This window comes from Littorina saxatilis, linkage group LG10 (assembly GCF_037325665.1).
Source record: "Littorina saxatilis isolate snail1 linkage group LG10, US_GU_Lsax_2.0, whole genome shotgun sequence".
In the NCBI taxonomy this organism is placed as follows: domain Eukaryota; kingdom Metazoa; phylum Mollusca; class Gastropoda; order Littorinimorpha; family Littorinidae; genus Littorina; species Littorina saxatilis.
In genome coordinates this window covers 10,011,114-10,030,943 of record NC_090254.1, presented here as the reverse complement: position 1 = coordinate 10,030,943, position 19,830 = coordinate 10,011,114, and the positions used below count along the sequence as shown (strand labels likewise).

General features: G+C 45.2%; 2 protein-coding genes across 2 annotated transcripts; one reads left to right on the top strand and one right to left on the bottom strand.

Annotated features, from left to right (window-relative positions):
- The first annotated feature begins 85 nt into the window (after positions 1–85).
- Positions 86–16,046, top strand: LOC138978133 (prohibitin-2-like). The gene is made up of 9 exons (XM_070350782.1): positions 86–279; positions 845–926; positions 1,856–1,935; positions 2,419–2,543; positions 3,102–3,287; positions 7,110–7,217; positions 8,130–8,207; positions 8,811–8,944; positions 15,872–16,046. Exons 1-8 carry the CDS (start codon positions 150–152, stop codon positions 8,919–8,921), a joined length of 900 nt encoding a protein of 299 aa, XP_070206883.1. The 5' UTR covers positions 86–149; the 3' UTR covers positions 8,922–8,944; positions 15,872–16,046.
- A 1,484-nt stretch (positions 16,047–17,530) lies between these two features.
- Positions 17,531–19,820, bottom strand: LOC138978132 (uncharacterized). Its single transcript, XM_070350781.1, has 2 exons — positions 19,766–19,820; positions 17,531–19,412 (listed from the first exon to the last, which is right to left on the bottom strand). The coding sequence occupies exon 2, from the start codon at positions 19,389–19,391 to the stop codon at positions 18,303–18,305; it is 1,089 nt and encodes a 362-aa protein (XP_070206882.1). The 5' UTR covers positions 19,392–19,412; positions 19,766–19,820; the 3' UTR covers positions 17,531–18,302.
- Positions 19,821–19,830: the final 10 nt, after the last annotated feature.

Here is a 19,830-nt window from a genome sequence, read left to right as displayed (position 1 = left end):
GGAAATCTTATAAACGAAAGTTAACGTCATCAACTTCTGTGTACTCTTATAATCTTATTTGTGTGTGTGCTCAAAATTGTCTACTTCCGGTGACCTCAAGGCGCATGCAGTAGTCGGCAAGAGGGCAAGGATTTACATCAGACAACAAAATGGATCCAAAAAAGATGGGAGATCTTGCAGGGCGCCTGAAATCAGGCGGAAAAGGCTTCGGAACGGGCATTGGTTTCCTAGCTGCAGCAGGAGCTCTTGCTTATGGGGTGTCACAGTCTGTTTACACAGGTATTTCTGGCCAGGCAACACGTGCAGGCTTCAGGGCACCTGCAGAAACTTTTGCGTAATGTATTGCTGCTAGAGATTAATGTACATCTTTCTTTTTTTTTTTAAGTTATTGGAGTTAACTTGTTATCAGAGTTATTTTGAAGACTGCAAGGAATTATAATATATTTTACATCATTAGTACAAAGCATACAAGTATGCGGAAAGTGTTTTTGCTCAAAATCTTGTCAATCTCCCCCTCTCATCTACGATCTAGCTCTACCTTGGAATGGAAGCAAACTGACAACATGACGAAATTTATGATAACGAAGACATCAGGTTTATTCTGCAGTATATAAACTGACAATCAAATAAACCTGTCTGTGTTTATTCTTATTTATTGACGATATTTAAATCGAGACGTTTTATGAATCATTATCCACAGTGCAGTGTGCTGCATCGATCAGCTTACCACTGAGAATCAGTGAATGTAAAGCTTCCTTTCTTTTTCTGACTTTAGCACTGTAACTAGTTTCTGTTTGTCCCCACGTTCTTAGATAATGCTTAAAATGTTGTCAATTATTTTCAGTGGAGGGTGGTCACCGAGCAATCATCTTCAGTCGTCTTGGAGGTGTGCAGGAGGATGTGTATATTGAAGGACTGCATTTCAGGTGCGTTGCTGTACTGTGTTCTTTGTGCTTGAATATTTAGGCCAACAACAAAAAGTTGTAAGTTTCTGGTAACATGGCTACAAAAAATAGGGTAGGTAGGTAGGGATTTTTTGTTGTTGTTGTTGTCAGGGTAGAAAATAACTATACATAATACAGTGACGCAAAGAGACTGGACTTACTATACAAAGAGAAAGTCAACACATTACAAAACAAATGAGACAAAAGGGATGCGGGGTTATCCCCCTTGTGTCGTCTGCCGTCTGTTACTTTCGTTTTGACGCTTTTTTTTTCATTTTCTTTTTACAAATGCAATAAAAAAAAAGTCTAGGGTTGGCGGGAAAAAACTAGGTAGGGTCGGGTGACCAGAAACATACAACTTTTTTTTTTTTGGCCTTATATATATTCTGTGACTGTGACTCCGTATATATAGTAATACTATGCAAATTTGTATGGTATTATTTTAGAATTATAGCCAGTTCGATCAGTGTTGTTACAAAGCTCAGATAATTTTTTCATTTGTGCAGACTTGTAATTTTCCTTTTTAAATTTGAGTGAAATAGCATATTATTTAATAGTATTATTTCACTTGCTACTGTACTATGTGAAACACATTGAAAGCTGTACGCTTCAGGAGGGCAGTGGAACCTTCCTTTTAACCTAATTTAAGACCTTGCTTTTGCAGACTTTCTGTTAATAACCTCTGTTAATTAACCCCCATTTGAAGACTCTCTCCTTTTTAAAACCTGAATTTCTCATATTACTGGAGGTCTTAAAAAGGGTTTCCACTGTTCTGTTTGCGTATATTTGTTTGCTTTCGAGTTGTTTTGACAGACGGAAGCTCTGAGTGTGTTATTTGTGTTCATGATTTCCATTTTGTTTTCTTTTCTGTTTTGTGTATTATAAGTGTTAACATAGCTAATGTCTTTCAGGGTACCATGGTTCCAGTACCCCATCATCTATGATATTCGTTCCCGCCCTCGCAAAATCTCTTCACCCACTGGAAGCAAAGGTAAAGCTAATAGCAACAGCTTTGTTCTATTAATTGTGATGGTGGGACTGAGGGGAAGGGAAGAGAATTCCTTTTTTTGGCAATAGATACAAACAAGCATGCATGCACACGCACACATAATTAGGAAAATTGATGGTCAGAAGACCGCCTACATGTCAAAAATATGAGACAGTCGGCCGGTGAGGGGCTAGAGCAATTCGTCTGATCAAAAAAATATGCATCCGTGACTGAAGACCAAGTTCTGAGAATAACACTGCGCGTCTTCAAGACCTTGTAAGGTTGCTGCGCTGATGCTGAATGAGCGGATGTCACTGATCTATTTTTAGTCCTTATTTGCATAATCTCTCTTGCTGCTTTTCAATTCTTCATTTCAGGGGTTACATTCTCAAATAAGAACATTTTGGTTACCTGTGTTGCTGTAACGTTGCACCTCTGAAGTGAAAATGGGTTTTTTAATCGACTTGTTTGGTGTGATGTGTTCAGATCTCCAGATGGTGAACATCTCCCTGCGTGTGCTGTCACGCCCTCTCTCCTCGGCCCTGCCCACTATCTACCGCACCCTGGGGACCGACTTTGATGAGAGGGTGCTGCCTTCCATCGTCAACGAGGTGAGACGCTGTTTCCATTGTTTTTCAGAGATTGTGCTGCGTTTTTTGAAACCACGTATAATGATGTACGTATTATGGTTGTAAAATTGCGTCAAGCTGTCTTAAAATAGCGTAGGCTAAATTGAAACCACGTATAATGATGTACATATCATGGTTGTAAAATTGAGTCAAGCTGTATATATATATATCGCTCTTGTTCACTGTTGTTGTTATTGTTTATCTATATCATTATCAGTGGTCTGTAGTCTTTGTTAATTTGATGGTTCAATCATATGATTTGAGTTGGCCGGGTTCGTATTTGAAATAACAGAGTTTGGTGCAATTTCAACTTCTCATTGCTAGTTCGGTGGCTAGTTCGTGTGTGTGAGCCTAGTAGAGCAGGGAGAGGGAATCTAGGGATAGAGTATGGTGCTGTCCTCATCACATCATTGTTCAGACATACCGAGAGGAATAGCAATACACAGAAAGTGACTTTCTGACCACTTACGAAGTTGCAATGTGATTAAAAAAAATTGTAATAATTGATAAACGAAACATTTTTCTTCCTTGTGTTTTTAGGTGTTGAAGAGTGTGGTTGCGAAGTTCAACGCCTCCCAGTTGATCACGCAGCGTTCGCAGGTGTCCTTGTTGATTCGCCGAGAACTTACCGAGCGTGCCAAGGATTTCAACATCATCCTGGACGACGTCTCCATCACAGAACTCAGCTTTGGGCGTGAATACACAGCTGCTGTTGAGGCCAAGCAGGTAGAGAGAAATACTGTGGTGCCTGACATGAAAGGCAAAACCCAGTGATTGGGCTAGATGTACAGAGCTGCTAGCATAGCATGCAGTCAAGGGAAAACCAGTGCCTGGCCTGTCTAAAAAAAAACCTCCACGTGAGGGATTTTGCAGCAAGCAAGAGTGAAGATAAAGAGGGACAAATTTTCTCTGCGCGCGAGCCAGCAAGCAGGATGTCTCAGGACTGCATGCTACATTTTAAGAGCACTTGCTACACTGCTGCACCAAGCTAAAGATTGCTATGCTTAAACAAATAATAACAACTGTTTAATATTTTTTGTGAGTCCTGGTACTCAATTCGGCCTCCTACTCGGTGCAGTGGTCACAAAATTGGTCATAAAAAGTCATCTACTCCAAAAAGCGGGAGTGCAAACACTGGGTATTTTATGTTCCTGCATTCTCGCAAAACTTTATTAAAAATGTCTATTCTTGCGCAAGATGGCATAAATGCGGATGTAGGGACACATTTTAGAAAATGTTATGCTACACTCAAACATCATTTACAACGCTGAAAATTGCAACAAAAATCTAAATTGCTATTCACAAGGCTGCTATACGTGAGGCTTCACAAGGCTGCTATACATGAGGCTTCACAAGGCTGCTATACGTGAGGCTTCACAAGGCTGCTATACGTGAGGCTTCACAAGGCTGCTATACGTGAGGCTTCACAAGGCAGCTATACGTGAGGCCTCACAAGGTTTGGCAGGTCTGAATGTTGTTTTGTTTTTTCATTGAAACCACCATGGAAAGAAACGCACTGAGTGCGACTACAGCTTTGCTACAATGAGCATGCCGTATGTCCCCTGTATGGACATGTAGGCTTACCTTTGTAGCTACACAAATACCTGACTGATGAATCAAGCCAACTGTGGTTTGTTATACACACCTGGTTCAAACTTTCAGCCACATAATAATTTATATAGCTTACCCCTCTCTTGTCACTGTGTACGAGTCTCCTTTGACAATTTGGCATTGTAACGTTGAGACGTGGAAACTGCAATTATCTTCTTTGAAACCACCATTAAAAGAAGCACACTGAGTGCGACTACATCTTTGCTACAATGAGCATGCCGCATGTCCTCTGTATGGATGTGTAGGCTTACCTTTGTAGCTACACAAATACCTGGCTGAAGAATCAAGCCAGCTGTGGTTTATATACACATCGGGTTCAAACTTTCAGCTACACTTTTTTGTTTATAGCTGCCCGTTCTAGTTGGTGTGTAAGAATCTCCTTTGACAATTCAGCATTGCAATACAGTAAAACCTGCATCCAGCGGACCCTTAATTCGGCGGACACCTTTGCATAACGGACACTTCAAGTGAGGACGGATGTATTTTACACTCAAAAACACCTTAAAAGAGCGGACACCTCAAAGGCGCGGACGCGGACACTCTTTTTTGGTCCCGATTTGGTTCGTTACCTGTCAACAACGGTCCGCCATCTTGGTTCTGCAAATTCTCGCTGGCGATGTGAACGCGCGAGAAGCTTATTTTGTAAGCCAACGACAGCACTTGAAAGATTGATTTTTTGTATGGTGCACGCTCATTGGTCGATGCCGTGAATTAAACTGAACTCACAAACAAAAACAAGTTAGGGTTTCTACTTTCTGTACTGTGATGCATCTTCGTCTCATCCTTCGTCGATCGCGGTCTCATCATGTCAAAACGGAAATTTCTGACTTTAGAAGAAAGAGTCGATGTGATAAAGAAATTGAACGGCGAACTCTTCGAGTGGTTTTCGAGAGCTCGATCAAAGAATATTCCCGTGAATGGCCCATTGCTTCAGATAAGAAACCGATTGCACCTCTTTCTCTCTCTCGCTCGTTCTCTCTCTCGCTCGTCCTCTCTCTCTCTCGCTCAGTCGTTCTCTCTCTCTCTCTCTCTCGCTTAGTCGTTCTCTCTCTCTCTCTCTTGCTCGTTCTCGCTATCGCTCGTTCTCTGTTCTCTCTCTCTCTCTCTCTCGCTCAGTCGTTCTCTCTCTCTCTCTCTCTCTCTCTCTCTCTCTCTCTCTCTCTCTCTCCCTCCCTCTCGCTCGTTCTCTCTCTCGCTCGTTCTCCGTTCACCCTGAAATGCTGACAGCTGTCATGAACTTGAGTAGCATTCTGAAGATGTGCGTCTGAACCAAGCCAGACTGATTCTGGTTTTGTACATACATGTTGCATGTTGAACTTGTTTTCTTTGTCACTTTCTGTATGACTACATGTAATGCACAGTTTAGAATAAAACTATTTGGCTGTTTTTTTTCTTCCCAAAAAATGTCTGCGCATTCATATTCAAAAGAAAGGACACCTTTGTACAAAGGACAGTGGCAAGGTTCCCCAAGGGTGTCCTTTGCTCGCAGGTTTTACTGTATTGAAATGTGGATCTTTTTTAAAACCACTATTGAACCAAACGCCCTGAGTGCGACTACAGCTTTGCTACAGTGAGCATGCCGCATGTCCTCTGTATGGATGTGTAGGCTTACCTTTGTAGCTACACAAATCCTGGCTGAAGAATCAAGCCATCTGTGGTTTATATACACATCAGGTTCAAACTTTCAGCTACACTTATTTTTTGTATAGCTGCCAATTCTAGTCAGTGTGTTAGGGTCTCCTTTGACAATTCAGCATTGTAACATTGAAATGTGGAAACTGTAATTATCTTCATTGAACCCACCATTGACAGGAACACACTGAGTGCGACCACAGCTTTAAAAAAAAAAAGAGCTCTACAATGAGCATGCCGTATGTCCCTTATATGGACATGTAGGCTTACCTTTGTAGCTACACAAATACCTGACTAATGAATCAAGCCAGCTGTGGTTTGTTATACACACCTGGTTCAAACTTTCAGTCACATAATAATTTATATAGCTTACCCCTCTCTTGTCACTGTGTACGAGTCTCCTTTGACAATTCGGCATTGTAACGTTGAGACATGGAAACTGAAATTATCTTCTTTGAAACCACCATTAAAAGAAGCACACTGATCTTTGCTACAATGAGCATGCCGTATGTCCTCTGTATGGATGTGTAGGCTTACCTTTGTAGCTACACAAATACCTGGCTGAAGAATCAAGCCAGCTGTGGTTTATAAACACACCTGGTTCAAACTTTCAGGTACACTTTTTTGTTTAAAGCTGCCCGTTCTAGTCAGTGTGTTAGAATCTCCTTTGACGATTCAGCATTGCAATATTGATATGTGGATCTTTTTTGAAAGCACCATTGAACCAAACGCACTGAGTGCGACTACACCTTTGCCACAATGAGCATGCCGTATGTCCCTTATATGGACATGTAGGCTTACCTTTGTAGCTACACAAATCCCGGCTGAAGAATCAAGCCGGCTGTGGTTTATGTACACACCTGGTTCAAACTTTCAACCACACTTTTTTCCAGTCAGGAGAAAATCGATTTGTTCTACTTCTAGTCGCTGGGTAAAGGGCTCCATTCGCAATTCGGGATTCTACCATTGAATTAACTTGAAAGGAAGGAACGTTTCATCATCTTCATTGAAACTGCTGTTAAAAGTGACGTGCTGTGCATTGAAGCAGTACTGATAATAATAAGTAGCCGAGTTCTGTATCTTGGTCAACTCCTATCGATCAACAGCAGTCCAGCCAGCCACTGTGCTACTGGTTCTACTCCAGCTGTTGACAATGCCAATGGTGTGCACTGCAGCGTGCTTTGCTAGTATTTTGTCTGAACGGTCACGCTCAATATTCAACGTTTATGTGCGCTCTTTGTCAACTTAAAAGTTGGTCATCCTAGCTTGTTGTTTATGTGGAGATGCTTGTTTTTCTGTCCCCAGGTGGCCCAACAAGAGGCCCAGCGAGCGCAGTTTGTGGTGGAGAAGGCCAAGCAGGAGAAGCAGCAGAAGGTTGTGCAAGCAGAGGGAGAAGCTCAGGCCGCAGTACTTGTATCCTTTGGACTTTATGGCTGGGTTGATGGCTTTCTGTCTAGATCCTTCCCATGGTTTTTATCATCATAGAAGTAAATCGTTGGAAGACTATTTGAGGGGGGAGGCAGGAATGTTTTCTTCAGCTCTGTGTGTAAATCGTTGGAAGACTATTTGAGGGGGGAGGCAGGAATATTTTCTTCAGCTCTGTGTGTAAATCGTTGGAAGACTATTTGAGGGGGGAGGCAGGAATATTTTCTTCAGCTCTGTGTGTAAATCGTTGGAAGACTATTTGAGGGGGGAGGCAGGAATATTTTCTTCAGCTCTGTGTGTAAATCGTTGGAAGACTATTTGAGGGGGGAGGCAGGAATGTTTTCTTCAGCTCTGTGTGTGACGGGCGCGATGGCTTGGTGATAAGATGCCGGCCTCCAAAGCGGATGGTTGTGGGTTCGAATCCTGGCTGCACCTGCTGGGTTAAGGTGGAGATTTTTCCGATCTCCCAGGTCAAATTATATGCAGACCTGCTAGTGCCTTGTCCCCCTTCGTGTGTACACGCAAGTACAAGACCAAGTGCGCACGGAAAAGATCCTGTAATCCATGTCAGAGTTCGGTGGGTAAAATACCCAGCATACTTCCTCCAAAAGTGGCAGATGGCTGCCTAAATGGCGGGGTAAAAACGGTCATACACGTGAAAATACACTCGTGCAAAAACACATGTACATGGGAGTTTCAGCTCACGAACACAGAAGAAGAAGAAGCTCTGTGTGTTGTGTGTGCGCACATGCTGCATGGGATACTAGGAACATTCACTAGTCATTAATTGATATTACTACATGTATCATATTAATGCATCAACATATGTGTTTGGGTTACCCATAGAAAATGATGGGAGAAAATGTACAAACATTTTGTTTGCCTTAACCTGCTGCTCAGCTTGGTCAAGCTGTCCAAGCTAACCCGGGTTACTTGAAGCTGAGAAAAATCAGGGCTGCTCAGAATATCGCCAGGACGGTAAGTAACAATACCTGTGTCATGATAAAGGCTTATGAACTGCTGCTTGCGGTCAACGCATCCTGTTGTATGTTAAAACTGATTTGAGTTCAGTTTGTTGGGACAAAAATGCAGTTTTCCGCGAGGCCCATAAAGTGTCCCTTCGGTGTTCTTCAACGTTTTATTATGGGTCAACATTTGAGCTATTCTCTTAGGTTTGTGTGTGGAGTAGTGGACAGGCCGTGGCTGTTCTTCATTTAAATGTTCTGCATTTAAAGTTGTCCCAACTGTATGTGTTGTTTTACTTTCATTGAAGGTGGTTGTGCTGTGTTTGGTATACATTAGTATTACCGAGTGGCTTGTATGATTGTCTCTGGCATTAGAAATCAGATTCTTGTATCTCAATTGTAAGAAAATCTCGTGCTTTTGTCAGATGCTACAAAGAGATGTAAAATATATGCTTTCTGCATTTGCACATGGAAATGTTAATTGTATCATACACTTCTTTTGATAATCAAATTAAAAATCAGATTCTTGTATCTACATTGTAAGAAAACCTGACTAAATGTTTAGCGTTCTTCGTTAACACATAAAAAATATTGCATGGTATGCTTGTTGTTACAGATTGCACAGTCCCAGAACAGAGTCTACCTGACAGCCAGCGGGTTGATGCTGAACATTGGTGAAAAAGAATTTGACGAAGCAGCAGACTTTTTGGCCAAGCGCAAGAAATAGATGTGACCAGTCTTGATTTTATGGTAATTTCAAGATTATTTGAAAAGAAATGCAGTTACAGTCAAACCTGTCTATAATAAGCACCAAAGGGACTGACTAAAAGTGGTCGTCATGCAAACGTGAATTATATGGACAAAAAATTGTCGGGGATCCTTGTGGGTGGTCATTATGGGCAGGTTGTTGTTGATGAGAGGTGATTGCAAGGGCAGGTTGTTGTTGTTGAGAGGTGATTGCAAGGGCAGGTTGTTGTTGAGAGGTGATTGCAAGGGCAGGTTGTTGTTGATGAGAGGTGATTGCAAGGGCAGGTTAGAATTTATTATATGCAGACAGTCATCTTGAAGCTTATTTTGTACCAATGGTGTAATAGATTATAATTTATTTCAGGTAAGTCTGCACTTTACAGCTGCACATTTGTAAAACAACGATATAATTTGTTAATGTTTAAAAGTTGAATTGTATTGTAATTTGTTAATAACCAAACACAGAAAATTGGTTGCTCATTCACGTTTGAGTTTGTATCTCTAAGTGTGGAAACATTAACATTGTTTGCATTCTAAAAAATTACATATTATTATTAGGGTTATATTGTGTAATATATTACATATTCTTACTCCGAGTCACATATTTAGCATTGACGCAGTCGAGATGCTAGGTAGACTGAAAAAAAAACGCTATCCCGTCTATAGTATAAGGGAAGCAACCCAAGCAAAAAAGTAGCAAGCTTGCTACCCTGGGTTGCCTCCCGTAGCGTGCATCACGCCACAGATCTCGTACCCAATACGAGACACCCTCATTCGACATCTTTCAGCCAGAGAGACAGGTCGTGCTTGATTTCGCTCCTAGGCTGTTCTTTGCTGTCTGCTTGACACCCACCAGCCTCGGCTCCCCGTCTGCTCATAGCTGTTTCTAGCGGTGAGATTGTTCCATTTTGTTGTTGTTTGCTTTGCCATTCTGCTGAGAATTTTCTCGTCCGCGGACTTGTGAATTTTGCTCGGTAGTTTGTTGCTGTGGCCGCCATTTTGGTCGCCATTTTTCGCTTACACGTGGTGTTTTTTGCTGGTTAGTTTGGGTCCGTGCTCGGACTTTTAGCGTCGACCAGTAGCACTATTACCTGCTTGTAACTTGTACTTTGTGCTAGTTTATTCTGCTGAAGTTTTAACGTCCTAGAGACTTGTGTATTTTCAGTAGTTTGTTTTCTCGCGTGACAGCATGTCTGATAGTGAGAAAAAGCGAGCGGCTAAGGCCGAGAGTAAGGGCAAAGGCCCTGGCAAACCTAAGTCCTCGGCTTCTACTTCTTCGGCTAGGAACCCCACGGTTCACGTTTCTGACCCGAAGACTAACTTCGTTTTTTCGGTGCCCATTTCGGCGCCGGAGGAAACTTCGTCTGGCTCGCGGGCGGCGGGCATTACCGCTACCACGTCCGTTTCAAACCCGGCGCCTGTGCCGGAGGCTGGCACTCTTGTGGCTAGCCTTTTGTCCTCTTTGCTTCCAGAAATTGAGATGGCGCGGACGGACCCTGTTTCCAGCTCTGCCTCCCTCCCGGGGGTGTGCGACCCTCGGTCGTTGGCTTCCTGTGTTCCTGTTGTTTCCGGATCACCTGTCCAGCCTGCTGGCTTCGGCGTTGGTGCTGGAGGCGGTGAACAGGGAGGCGTTTCTCTTCTCGGCCGGCGCTCGGTGGCTACCGCTTGCGGGAGTGCACCTGAGCAGGTCCCTTTTGGGATACGGTCGTCACAAGGTATGTGCTCGCAGCAGCCGTCCGCGGCAGCTGCACTTCCGGCTCCGGCCGGAAGTAGTGGTTCACTGGACAGCGGACAGACCATGGTCCCTGCCGGTTTGAGCTACGAATTACGTAAGCAGCCGTCCGCGGCAGCTTCCCTTCCGGCTCCGGCCGGAAGTAGTGGTTCACTGGACAGCGGACAGACCATGGTCCCTGCAGGTTTGAGCTACGAATTACGTAAGCAGCCGTCCGCGGCAGCTTCCCTTCCGGCTCCGGCCGGAAGTAGTGGTTCACTGGACAGCGGACAGACCATGGTCCCTGCCGGTTTGAGCTACGAATTACGTAAGCAGCCGTCCGCGGCAGCTTCGCTTCTGGCTCCGGCCGGAAGTGTTGGTTCACTGGTTTGCGGACAGCCCATGGTCCCTTCCGGTTCGAGCCTTGCCCTGCTACAGCAGCCGTTTCCGGCAGCTGCTCTTCCTGCCTGGGCAGGAAATGTAGGTCAAACGGGTCGTGCACAGTCATCTGTCACTTCCGGTTCCGGCCTAGGGCTTCCGGGTTGTGGCTTGCAGACTCCTCAGCACCAGCTATGGCATAGTTCTGCTGTTGCGTCTGCACTCCCTGCTCCTCCCGGCTTTTCCGGTTCGGTTCCCGCTGCTTCCGTTGTGTCGCCGGTGAATTTCGAATACGGTGGTTCTCCTGGGCATACAGGCTTTTTGCCTCTGTTGGGACAGCAGCAGCCACCCACTTCGGTGGTGGCCGCTAGCTCCTCTCTTCAGCTGCCTTCGGTCGTTGGTGACTCTCATCTTCCTCTTAGTCAGGGGTGCGAGTTTCATCGATGGCCAACAGGATGGGCGTTCGGCTTACGGCCTTACCTCGCAGCGTCATTTGTCGGGTTCTTTTGGCTATGAGCCGTCCCCTTCAGGTGGCGTTTCGGACTTCGGGTCCGTGTACGAGGAGCAGCTGCCTTCGGCGGCTCTGGCCAGCTTCCGAATTTACGTCAGCAGTCGTTCGCGGCAGCCGCTTCCAGCTCCGGCCGGAAGTAGAGGTTCACTTGCTAGTGCACAGACTACTGTCACGTCTGGCTCGAGCCTTGTCCTATGACAGCGGTCGCCCGCGACAGCTGTTCTTCCGGTTCCGACCGGAAGTGTAGGTTCACTGGTTAGTGCACAGGCTACTGTCACGTCCGGTTCGAGCCTTGCCTTACGTCGGCAGTCGTACGCGACAGCGGCACTTCCGGTTCACGGAAGTAGTGCCTCGTTGGAAGGTGGACAAATAATGATCCCATCTGGCTTGAGCTGCGCTATACGTAAGCAGTCGTCCGCGACAGCTTCTCTTCCGGCTCCGGCTGGAAATGTTAGTTCATCGGGGTGTGGGCAGCCCATGGCCCTTTCCGGTTTGAGCTTTGCCCTTTGCACGGCAGCCATTTCCGGCAGCTTCGCTTCCGGCCTTGGCAGGAGGGTAGGTCAAGCGGGTAGTGCACAGGTTACTGTCACTTCCGGTTCTGGCCTACGGCCTACCTTTGGGTTCCGAGCTTCAGCTCGTAGGTGGCTCAGCACCAGCTTTGGCATAGCGCTGCTGTTGCTGCCGCACTTCCGGCTCCTCCCGGATTTTCCGGTTCAGTTCCCGCTGCTTCCGTTTGGTCGCCGGTGAATTTCGAACAAGGCTTGCCCTATGGGCATACAGGCTTCTTGCCTCTGTTGGGACAGCAGCATCCACACACTCCGGTGGTGGCCGCGAGCTCCTCTCTCCCACTTTCCTTGGTTTTGATTCCTCTCATCCTCCTCTCAGTTAGGGAATGAGCACAATCGATTGCCAACAGGAAGGACTTCGGTCGGCAAAGAGGAAGCAGCTACTTCTGGTTTGAAGAATCGCCCTTAGTAGCTTTTCGCCTTTTTGCCTTTTCGCCGAGCCCCCCTCTTCGACAGGGGGTGGCCTCCGGCGTCGGTTTCGTTGCTGGTTCCTCAGGGTTCAGCTTCGGAGCTGGCATCGGAATGCCTTGCCGCTCCTGCGCAGGCTTCCTCCTTCGTGCCCTTAGCGGACCAGAGGAAGTTGCCTTGGCCAAGGTCGTCTCGTAGCTGCCTGTTGGCCTTTCCCCGTCCGCGCGCACCGTTTTTCGGTCACGCCGGAACTTCTTTCGCTTCTTACGAAGCCGTTGAGGAAGGATTCGGTTCTGCCGTTCTATGGGCAGAATCTCCTATTCTCTGAGGAAGGGGGCTGACAACTTTTGGAACTCAGTTCCATTTCCGAGACTCTCCTGCGGGCGCTTTCTCGCGCTCTGGCAGATTCCTTGGCGCCCTTTCCCCTTAGTAAAGGGCAGGACGCGGAGGAAGAGTCTCACTCCTCTCCACACTTACAAGGGTGAACGAGGCACAGATGAGGCTGTCCTCTCTGCGCTATTTCCATGCGGTCTCGTGCGGAAGGGACTTGTTTCTTGCCCACTCCCGGTTTTCTGAGGAGTCGACAAGGAACATTCTCAGTTCGTCATCCTTGGTGGACGGTCTCTCTCCGGCAGCCTGGCCTCTCATGCCAGAAGCAGGGGATTGAGACCAACAGAGAACAGCGGTTCCCTTCTTTTGAGCTTTAATTTGAAAGCAGCAAAAGCAGGCCGCTCCTAAGCAGGCTATACCTAGCGGACTCAGCCTAAGCGGCCTACGTCCTCAGCTCAGGTGAGATTGTTTCTTTCACAGCCGTCATAGGACGCTGGGTTTTTGAAACAACAGCCGGCCTTAGGGCTTCGGGGTTTTAGCCTCGGCGGGAGCAACAGCCATTTCATCCGTTGGAGGTGGTGGTTGTTGTTTTCCTTGTGCTTGTGGCTTCGGGCTTCGACATTCTTTCTCTTTCCCAGCGTATGGGTGCTGAGAGGTCGATTTCCGTTTAAAGGGGGGTTTCTGCCTTTGGGCTTCCCCGTTTTCTCTTGCCACCAGCTTCTGGACTTGGTCCAGGTTTGTCTTTCGCCGAGTCTGACTTTGTCTTTCTCTAGCGATCAGACGCGTTCTGGTGTTTCGTCCAAACTTAAGGTTCACTTGAGTTGGCCTCGGAAGTAACATTCAGATTTTCCTGAGGGTGCATTGTCTGGGCAACGCATGTTTGAGAAGTCATTCTTGGCTTGTCACTTTTTCTCAGGTTTTTTGGCTACTCCTCCCCTTTGTGGGCAGAGGTCTAGCTAATGTTCCAGTTTTCTCGGTGCTGGCCTCTAGGCCAGCATCTTTTTCGGCGGCCGAAACTTTTGGTTTCTTACTGTGCCTGTGTACTTTGAGTACTTTGGCGCAATGGCCGGCCTACGGGCAGCAAGGCTCTCGGCCTTAGCCTGTGTTATAGTCTCCTGCCTGTCGTGTTGCGACTTTGGCAATTGGTTCTTGTGACTGCGGATTTCGTCTCTTCCTCTTCTCCATCATGCTTGCATGATGTGAGTTGGGACGATTTCTGCCGGGTTGGGCTTCCGGCCTGGTCACCCCTTCTTCACTTGCAACTATGACTATTACTGAGAACTCTGGTCTCGGGAGGCTGACGGCTGGTTCGCTTCACGGTTTTCCGTCTTTCTTACCAGCTTCGTCCTTTCTGTTTCGGGTTTTTTGATTCATTTTCAATTACCTACAAGCAGTCTGCTCTGAGATCACGCTGGCTTTCGTCATTTTGTTTCCGGTCTCCGGTCACATTAGGATTTGGCCACTGCGGGTCCGCATTTGCGGTGCTTAGGCACTACCTTAGGTCGCTTCGTCCCCTTTTTTACCCCTCTCTCTGCTTGCGCAGGGAGGGGCAAGGGACGACTGGTGACCGTCTCCCTTGAGTTTTGCTCATTGAGGTGGACCCTGGTACTTGATACTCAGGCGTCTCTCTCTTTCCGGTTTGGAGTTTGGTCACTCTTCCGGAGCTGACTGTTCTCTCAACGGCCTTTGGGCCTCACTCCATCCCAAAGTTTTCTTACTTTGGCATGTTTGCCTTATGGTCTCCGTGAGGGTCGGTCCTTTTCAGGGCTTAGCCGGCAACCTTACGCACGGATCTTTTCCAGGCCATTAGCATTTCCTTCCATTTAAGGGGGGGGAGGGCGGCTTGTCCTTCCCTCTACTTGGTCGGGTTTATCCAAGACTGGGGTCCTTTTCCGGACTGTTTTACGGTTCAGAAAATTGGAAGAAGTGCTGGGCACAGCTTACTGGCTCTCTGAGGTTGTCTTTCGCATTCTTGCCTGAGAGACATCTCGGCTGTCAATCAGGGTGGTTCTCGGTCCGATTCTGTCCTTTGGCAGTGGGCCAGTTCCTGGCAAGGGTTTAGAGTGAGTCAGTGGTTGCTTTCTCACGGGATCCTTTCCTGACTTTTGGCAGTGGGCCAGTTTCTCGGCAAGGGATTTTCTTGCCTTCCGCCTTGTCATAGCTTATGCTATCTTTCCCTCGGCTCGGCCTGAGCTCTTTTCCAGGGCCTTGGCCTTTTTTGCCTATGGGGTTTGGATGATGTCCTGCGCACAGCTTCTGGCGCTAGGATTTTGTCTTATCAGGTTCTGCAGACATTGCTGCCCTCTGTCAGGATGGGTCTCGGCCTGTTCCTTCCTTGGCGGCAGCTGGCTTTTGTCTCTCCAGAACTTTAGAGTGAGTTTGAACTTTTTGATCTTACCCACCACCTTGTTGGAGTTATCTGCTAATATGTGACTCGGAGTAAGAATATGTAATTTAATCGAAAATTTTTAATTAAATTTTCATTTGATTAATATACTTACCCGAGTCACATAGGTAATTCCCTCCCACCTTCCCCGCTTTTAGTTTCTTTGTATTCTAGAAGTCGAATGAGGGTGTCTCGTATTGGGTACGAGATCTGTGGCGTGATGCACGCTACGGGAGGCAACCCAGGGTAGCAAGCTTGCTACTTTTTTGCTTGGGTTGCTTCCCTTATACTATAGACGGGATAGCGTTTTTTTTTCAGTCTACCTAGCATCTCGACTGCGTCAATGCTAATATGTGACTCGGGTAAGTATATTAATCAAATGAAAATTTAATTAAAAATTTTCGAATATATTATATAGGTGACTGCCTGTCACAGGAAACTTTGATTTTGCAGAAACCTGGAATTCAGCTGTTTTCAGCTGTTTTCTTTCATGCCCTCTTCTTTTTTGAGTGTTTGTACGCTGTAGAAGGGATAGTTTGAAAATAAAATTTTGCTGAAAACCTTTTTTCTTATGTAACACGATTCAGTTTCAGTTCAATTTCTCTTTGGAAGGTTAATTTGTTTCTTCTTTTTTTTTCAGATTCTTCAAGTAGTTGAATTCATGATGGATGTGTCGACAGGACCTGTGTTCCCTGGTGCTCCTATCAAAGAGTGCAACAGATTTCATTAGTTTCAGTTGTGCCATTGGATCATATCTTCAGCTATCATAATTCAACACTGTTTCAGGACATTTTTTCGCAAGTTGTACATAGCTGAGACTGTGCCAAAAGGTGACGTTTTCATGTCAGTATGTCCCAAATGACATCACCAGTACATTTTTCATCCTATCTAATCTGTTTTCGTTCTATTTTTTCTAATAACATGCGTTAACAATTGATTGCCAACTGGAATGGAAGAGCACAAAAAGTGTAACTTGATATGTAGTTTCTCTAGAGGGAAAAACATCTTCCACTTTCATGTCAGTGTGTCCCATGCAACATACATTTGCCAAACAGCTATGTGCAAGTAGATTATTTGTTAGTGGTATAGAAAATACTGATCAACAATTAAAGTCAGTTTTCACATTCATTTTCTACCTATTTCTTATTTGTTTATTCTGTTGGCAATGGTGAAATGTCAGCAATCGTGTGTCATTCGGGACAGTAGACATGACACCTGACCTTTTGGCACAGTCTCAGCTGCATTTATGGAAAAGGTGAAGAGTTGGAGTACATTCTGACGTATGTATGATTGCTTTTTTTGTGTCGCAGTAATAATAGTAATATAGAGGTTTATTAGTTTGTGTTATTTTCCTGTCCATCATGGATATAGAGCTGTACATCTGGAAAATAGGTTCACTGAAAATGAATCAAACGGAACAATTGTGTGTATGTGTGATAAGTGATCCAAATCGGACAAGTAAAAATGATGACTTTAAAAACACTTCTTTGTTTTTATTTTATTGGCCTAAATTGTGAGTGTGCTTGTGTATATAATATGCAATTGTATTCAGCTTACGTGTGTGTATGCGTGCGCACGTCTGTGAACTAAGGTGACAGTATGGTACACTGGCACCATATGGCCTATTGAGCAGAAGCTTCAGACATCACTTGTACACAAACTTTTGCACATCTAAACTCCATGCTATGGAAGTTGAAGCTGAAGATCCTAACTAATATTAGTATTAATGGACCAGACATGCACTTATTTAGGCAAGTCCATGTTAAAACAAAATTAAAGGCTGAATAATTGATGTTCTTGAGCACCACAAGTCAAAGAAATCAGCTGAACTGTAATGGATGATGCATCTGCTAAATCCCGAAACATAAATAACTTGAAGAAAAAAAATTGTGGGAATAAAACAAGTTCAATACAGTATCCACACACACACACACACAGTGAGAATTTACATTCAAACCAGTTTATTCTATTTCCAGACATTATCAGTAAACAGGACAACAATCAGGGTAGCTCAGTTGGTAGAGCACTGGACTTGTGATCGAAAGGTCGCAGGTTCGAATTCGGGCCGGGACGGACACGGGTCAACTTTATGTGCAGACCCAGAGACGGAAGCCATGTCCCACCCCCGTGTCATCACAATGGCACGTAAAAGACCTTGGTCATTCTGCCATAAGTGCAGGTGGCTGAATACACCTAAACACGCAGACACCTGGGTAGCGCGACTCCGTTGCTGCTAGCTTTCCACTGGGAGGAAGCGACCCGAATTTCCCAGCGATGGGACAATAAAGTAATGAAAAAGAAAATCTCTCAACAATACTTCACAGGTTGAGACTGGTTGTTGGGTTTTAATATCCCTTTAACTCATTTGGCTATGCCGACCGTTCAGGACTAAAACTGGTGCCCGGTGGTGCCTTGAATGCAAGGCCTCTCAGATGTGAGGACACTTCTTGAAGCATGCATTCTGATGTCCATCTCTTATTTTCACCAAAATATACCTATTACGAAAGGCCACTCTTTCTGTTGGTCGCAAGGGTGTCCTTTCATGACAGGTATTAATGTACTGCCACAAAAAGCAAGCAAATGCTCATCCTCAAGGACTGCTCAAGCGGTACCAATTTTTTTCATAAACCGAGTATCCAATTTCCACTATCACAATAATAAGCCTTAGTGACCAGCAGAACAGCTTACAAACCTATCAACAACAAATCTTGTCTGGCATTATGTACTGAAAAATCAAGGCAAGTGATATCATTTATCAGTTGAATTTGTATAAATCTGGGTGATGGGCTCCTGTGTAAGTGGAAGCTTAACATTTTGAAAAAACAAAAGATTGAAGGAACATGTTTGTTACAGTAACATGTTTTTCAGTATGCTTTGCTCTAGTACACGATATAAAAAAATTCTTTTCTAATTTTTTTATTTATTCCAATACACCTTGTTTGTTGTCGCAAAATGTGCACTGTCAAAGGAAAAGTCTCCCATTATACACTAATATCCAATTGCGACAACAACCACAAGAGTCAAGAGCATAGCACTTGAACCAAGGCTTCCTTTCACAATAAATGTCAAGTTTAATCACGACAACGACCACAAAAGCCACCCCTCCCACCCCCTGAGTTCGTGTTATCGCGATTATGTGACAGTCTGATAGAGTGATGGTTGGGCCCACAGTTGTCACACGGCGCCGGAACCAAGGCCTCCCCACATCCACGGCAGCGGGGGCGGGGAGGAGGTCTGGGTGGTCTGCCAGCTAACCTGTCTTCATAGTGTCGCAACAAAACTCTGGCAATCTCGTTGTCATCCTGCAGTCCCCACTGAACGCCAATCTCACGCCACTGAGCTCTCAAAGAATCCGGGAGAGTGATGCGTCTGGACTGCGTATCAACAGGGTCGGCGTCCTGTCTGCGTAGCCTGCGCCCAGTGTGGCGTCTGCGTTCTGGGCCTGAGAGGGAGTGTTGTCCCTCTGCAATAGCGGATTCAGCGTTGGTATCTTCTTCAGTGATGTCCGAGTGTTCACTGTCGATTCCTGAGAGTTCACGATCATGCTGTGGGTCTGGCCTTACGTTTTCCTCATCATTCTCAGATTCAGCCCCATCACAATCATCTTTTGGAAGATCTCTTTCAGAGCTGTTTTGTGAGTTTTTATCATCAGGGACCTTATCATATTTACTGATACACAACCTGTCTGTGAAACTGTTTTCAGTGGTCTCTATTTGCAGTGAAGAGCACACCCCACTGGTTAAATTACTGTTACTGCTTGTGCTCTCACAATTGAGTATTTGCTTCTGTGGAGAGCAAATACCTGAGTATGTTGAACCAGACACTGTACCTACCTCTTGTAGATTTTCTTTTAAAGAAACAGTTTCTTCTAACTGCTCATTTTCTGCGTGGGTTGAATTCACATGTCCATTGCACGCTTGTGTTTCAAATGCAGCACCATCCTGATCTGGAGGTGCGACATGCTCACTTCTTGTTTCAGACTTTGTTTTCATTAATTTTGTTCCACCAACACTGTCAGTGTCATCATTAGCACAACATTCTGATTCTGCTTGCACAAGCCCATCCTCTGCTCTTGTTGAATCTCTTTCTGCTTCTGATGCAGTATTTGCTGAACAACTACTGTTGGTATGCTGCTCAGTAGCTGCTGAGCCTGATGCCATGTCTCTGGTTCGACGAGACAACTGCAAAAGAAAGAGTTGAAAACTGTATTACACAATTTATAGTACTAAATGATGGTATTATTCATTGCATGTCTACCAAATGTAACTTGTAGACATGTAACTTTTGTAAGCTCTGTCTCTGTCTCTCTCTGTCACTTTTCAAACTGTAATTTATTAATTTAGCAGCCTGCATGTACTAATGTAGCCCATTCGAGCCTGTATGACATGTACTTCAAGTTCACTTAGTACTACTAAATACTCTTGCTCAAGTTGCTGGGCAAAAATTGGAACACATTTCACACACACACACAAACACACACACACACACGCACAAACACACATTTAACCCCGACACCCTTTTCTTAACTTCTTACCGAGTTACAAGCCAGTTTCCCGAACAAAACACCGTTCTTCTGTTCAGACCGGAAAATGGATCCAA

Excerpts from the sequence above, each read along its gene's own strand:
- LOC138978133 (XM_070350782.1), top strand. The coding sequence starts at position 150 with ATGGATCCAAAAAAGATGGGAGATCTTGCAGGGCGCCTGAAATCAGGC. Across the intron at positions 7,218-8,129 it reads AAGCTCAGGCCGCAGTACTT|CTTGGTCAAGCTGTCCAAGC; the intron begins GTATCCTTTGGA and ends CCTGCTGCTCAG. Across the intron at positions 8,208-8,810 it reads CTCAGAATATCGCCAGGACG|ATTGCACAGTCCCAGAACAG; the intron begins GTAAGTAACAAT and ends TTGTTGTTACAG.
- LOC138978132 (XM_070350781.1), bottom strand. The coding sequence starts at position 19,391 with ATGGCATCAGGCTCAGCAGCTACTGAGCAGCATACCAACAGTAGTTGT.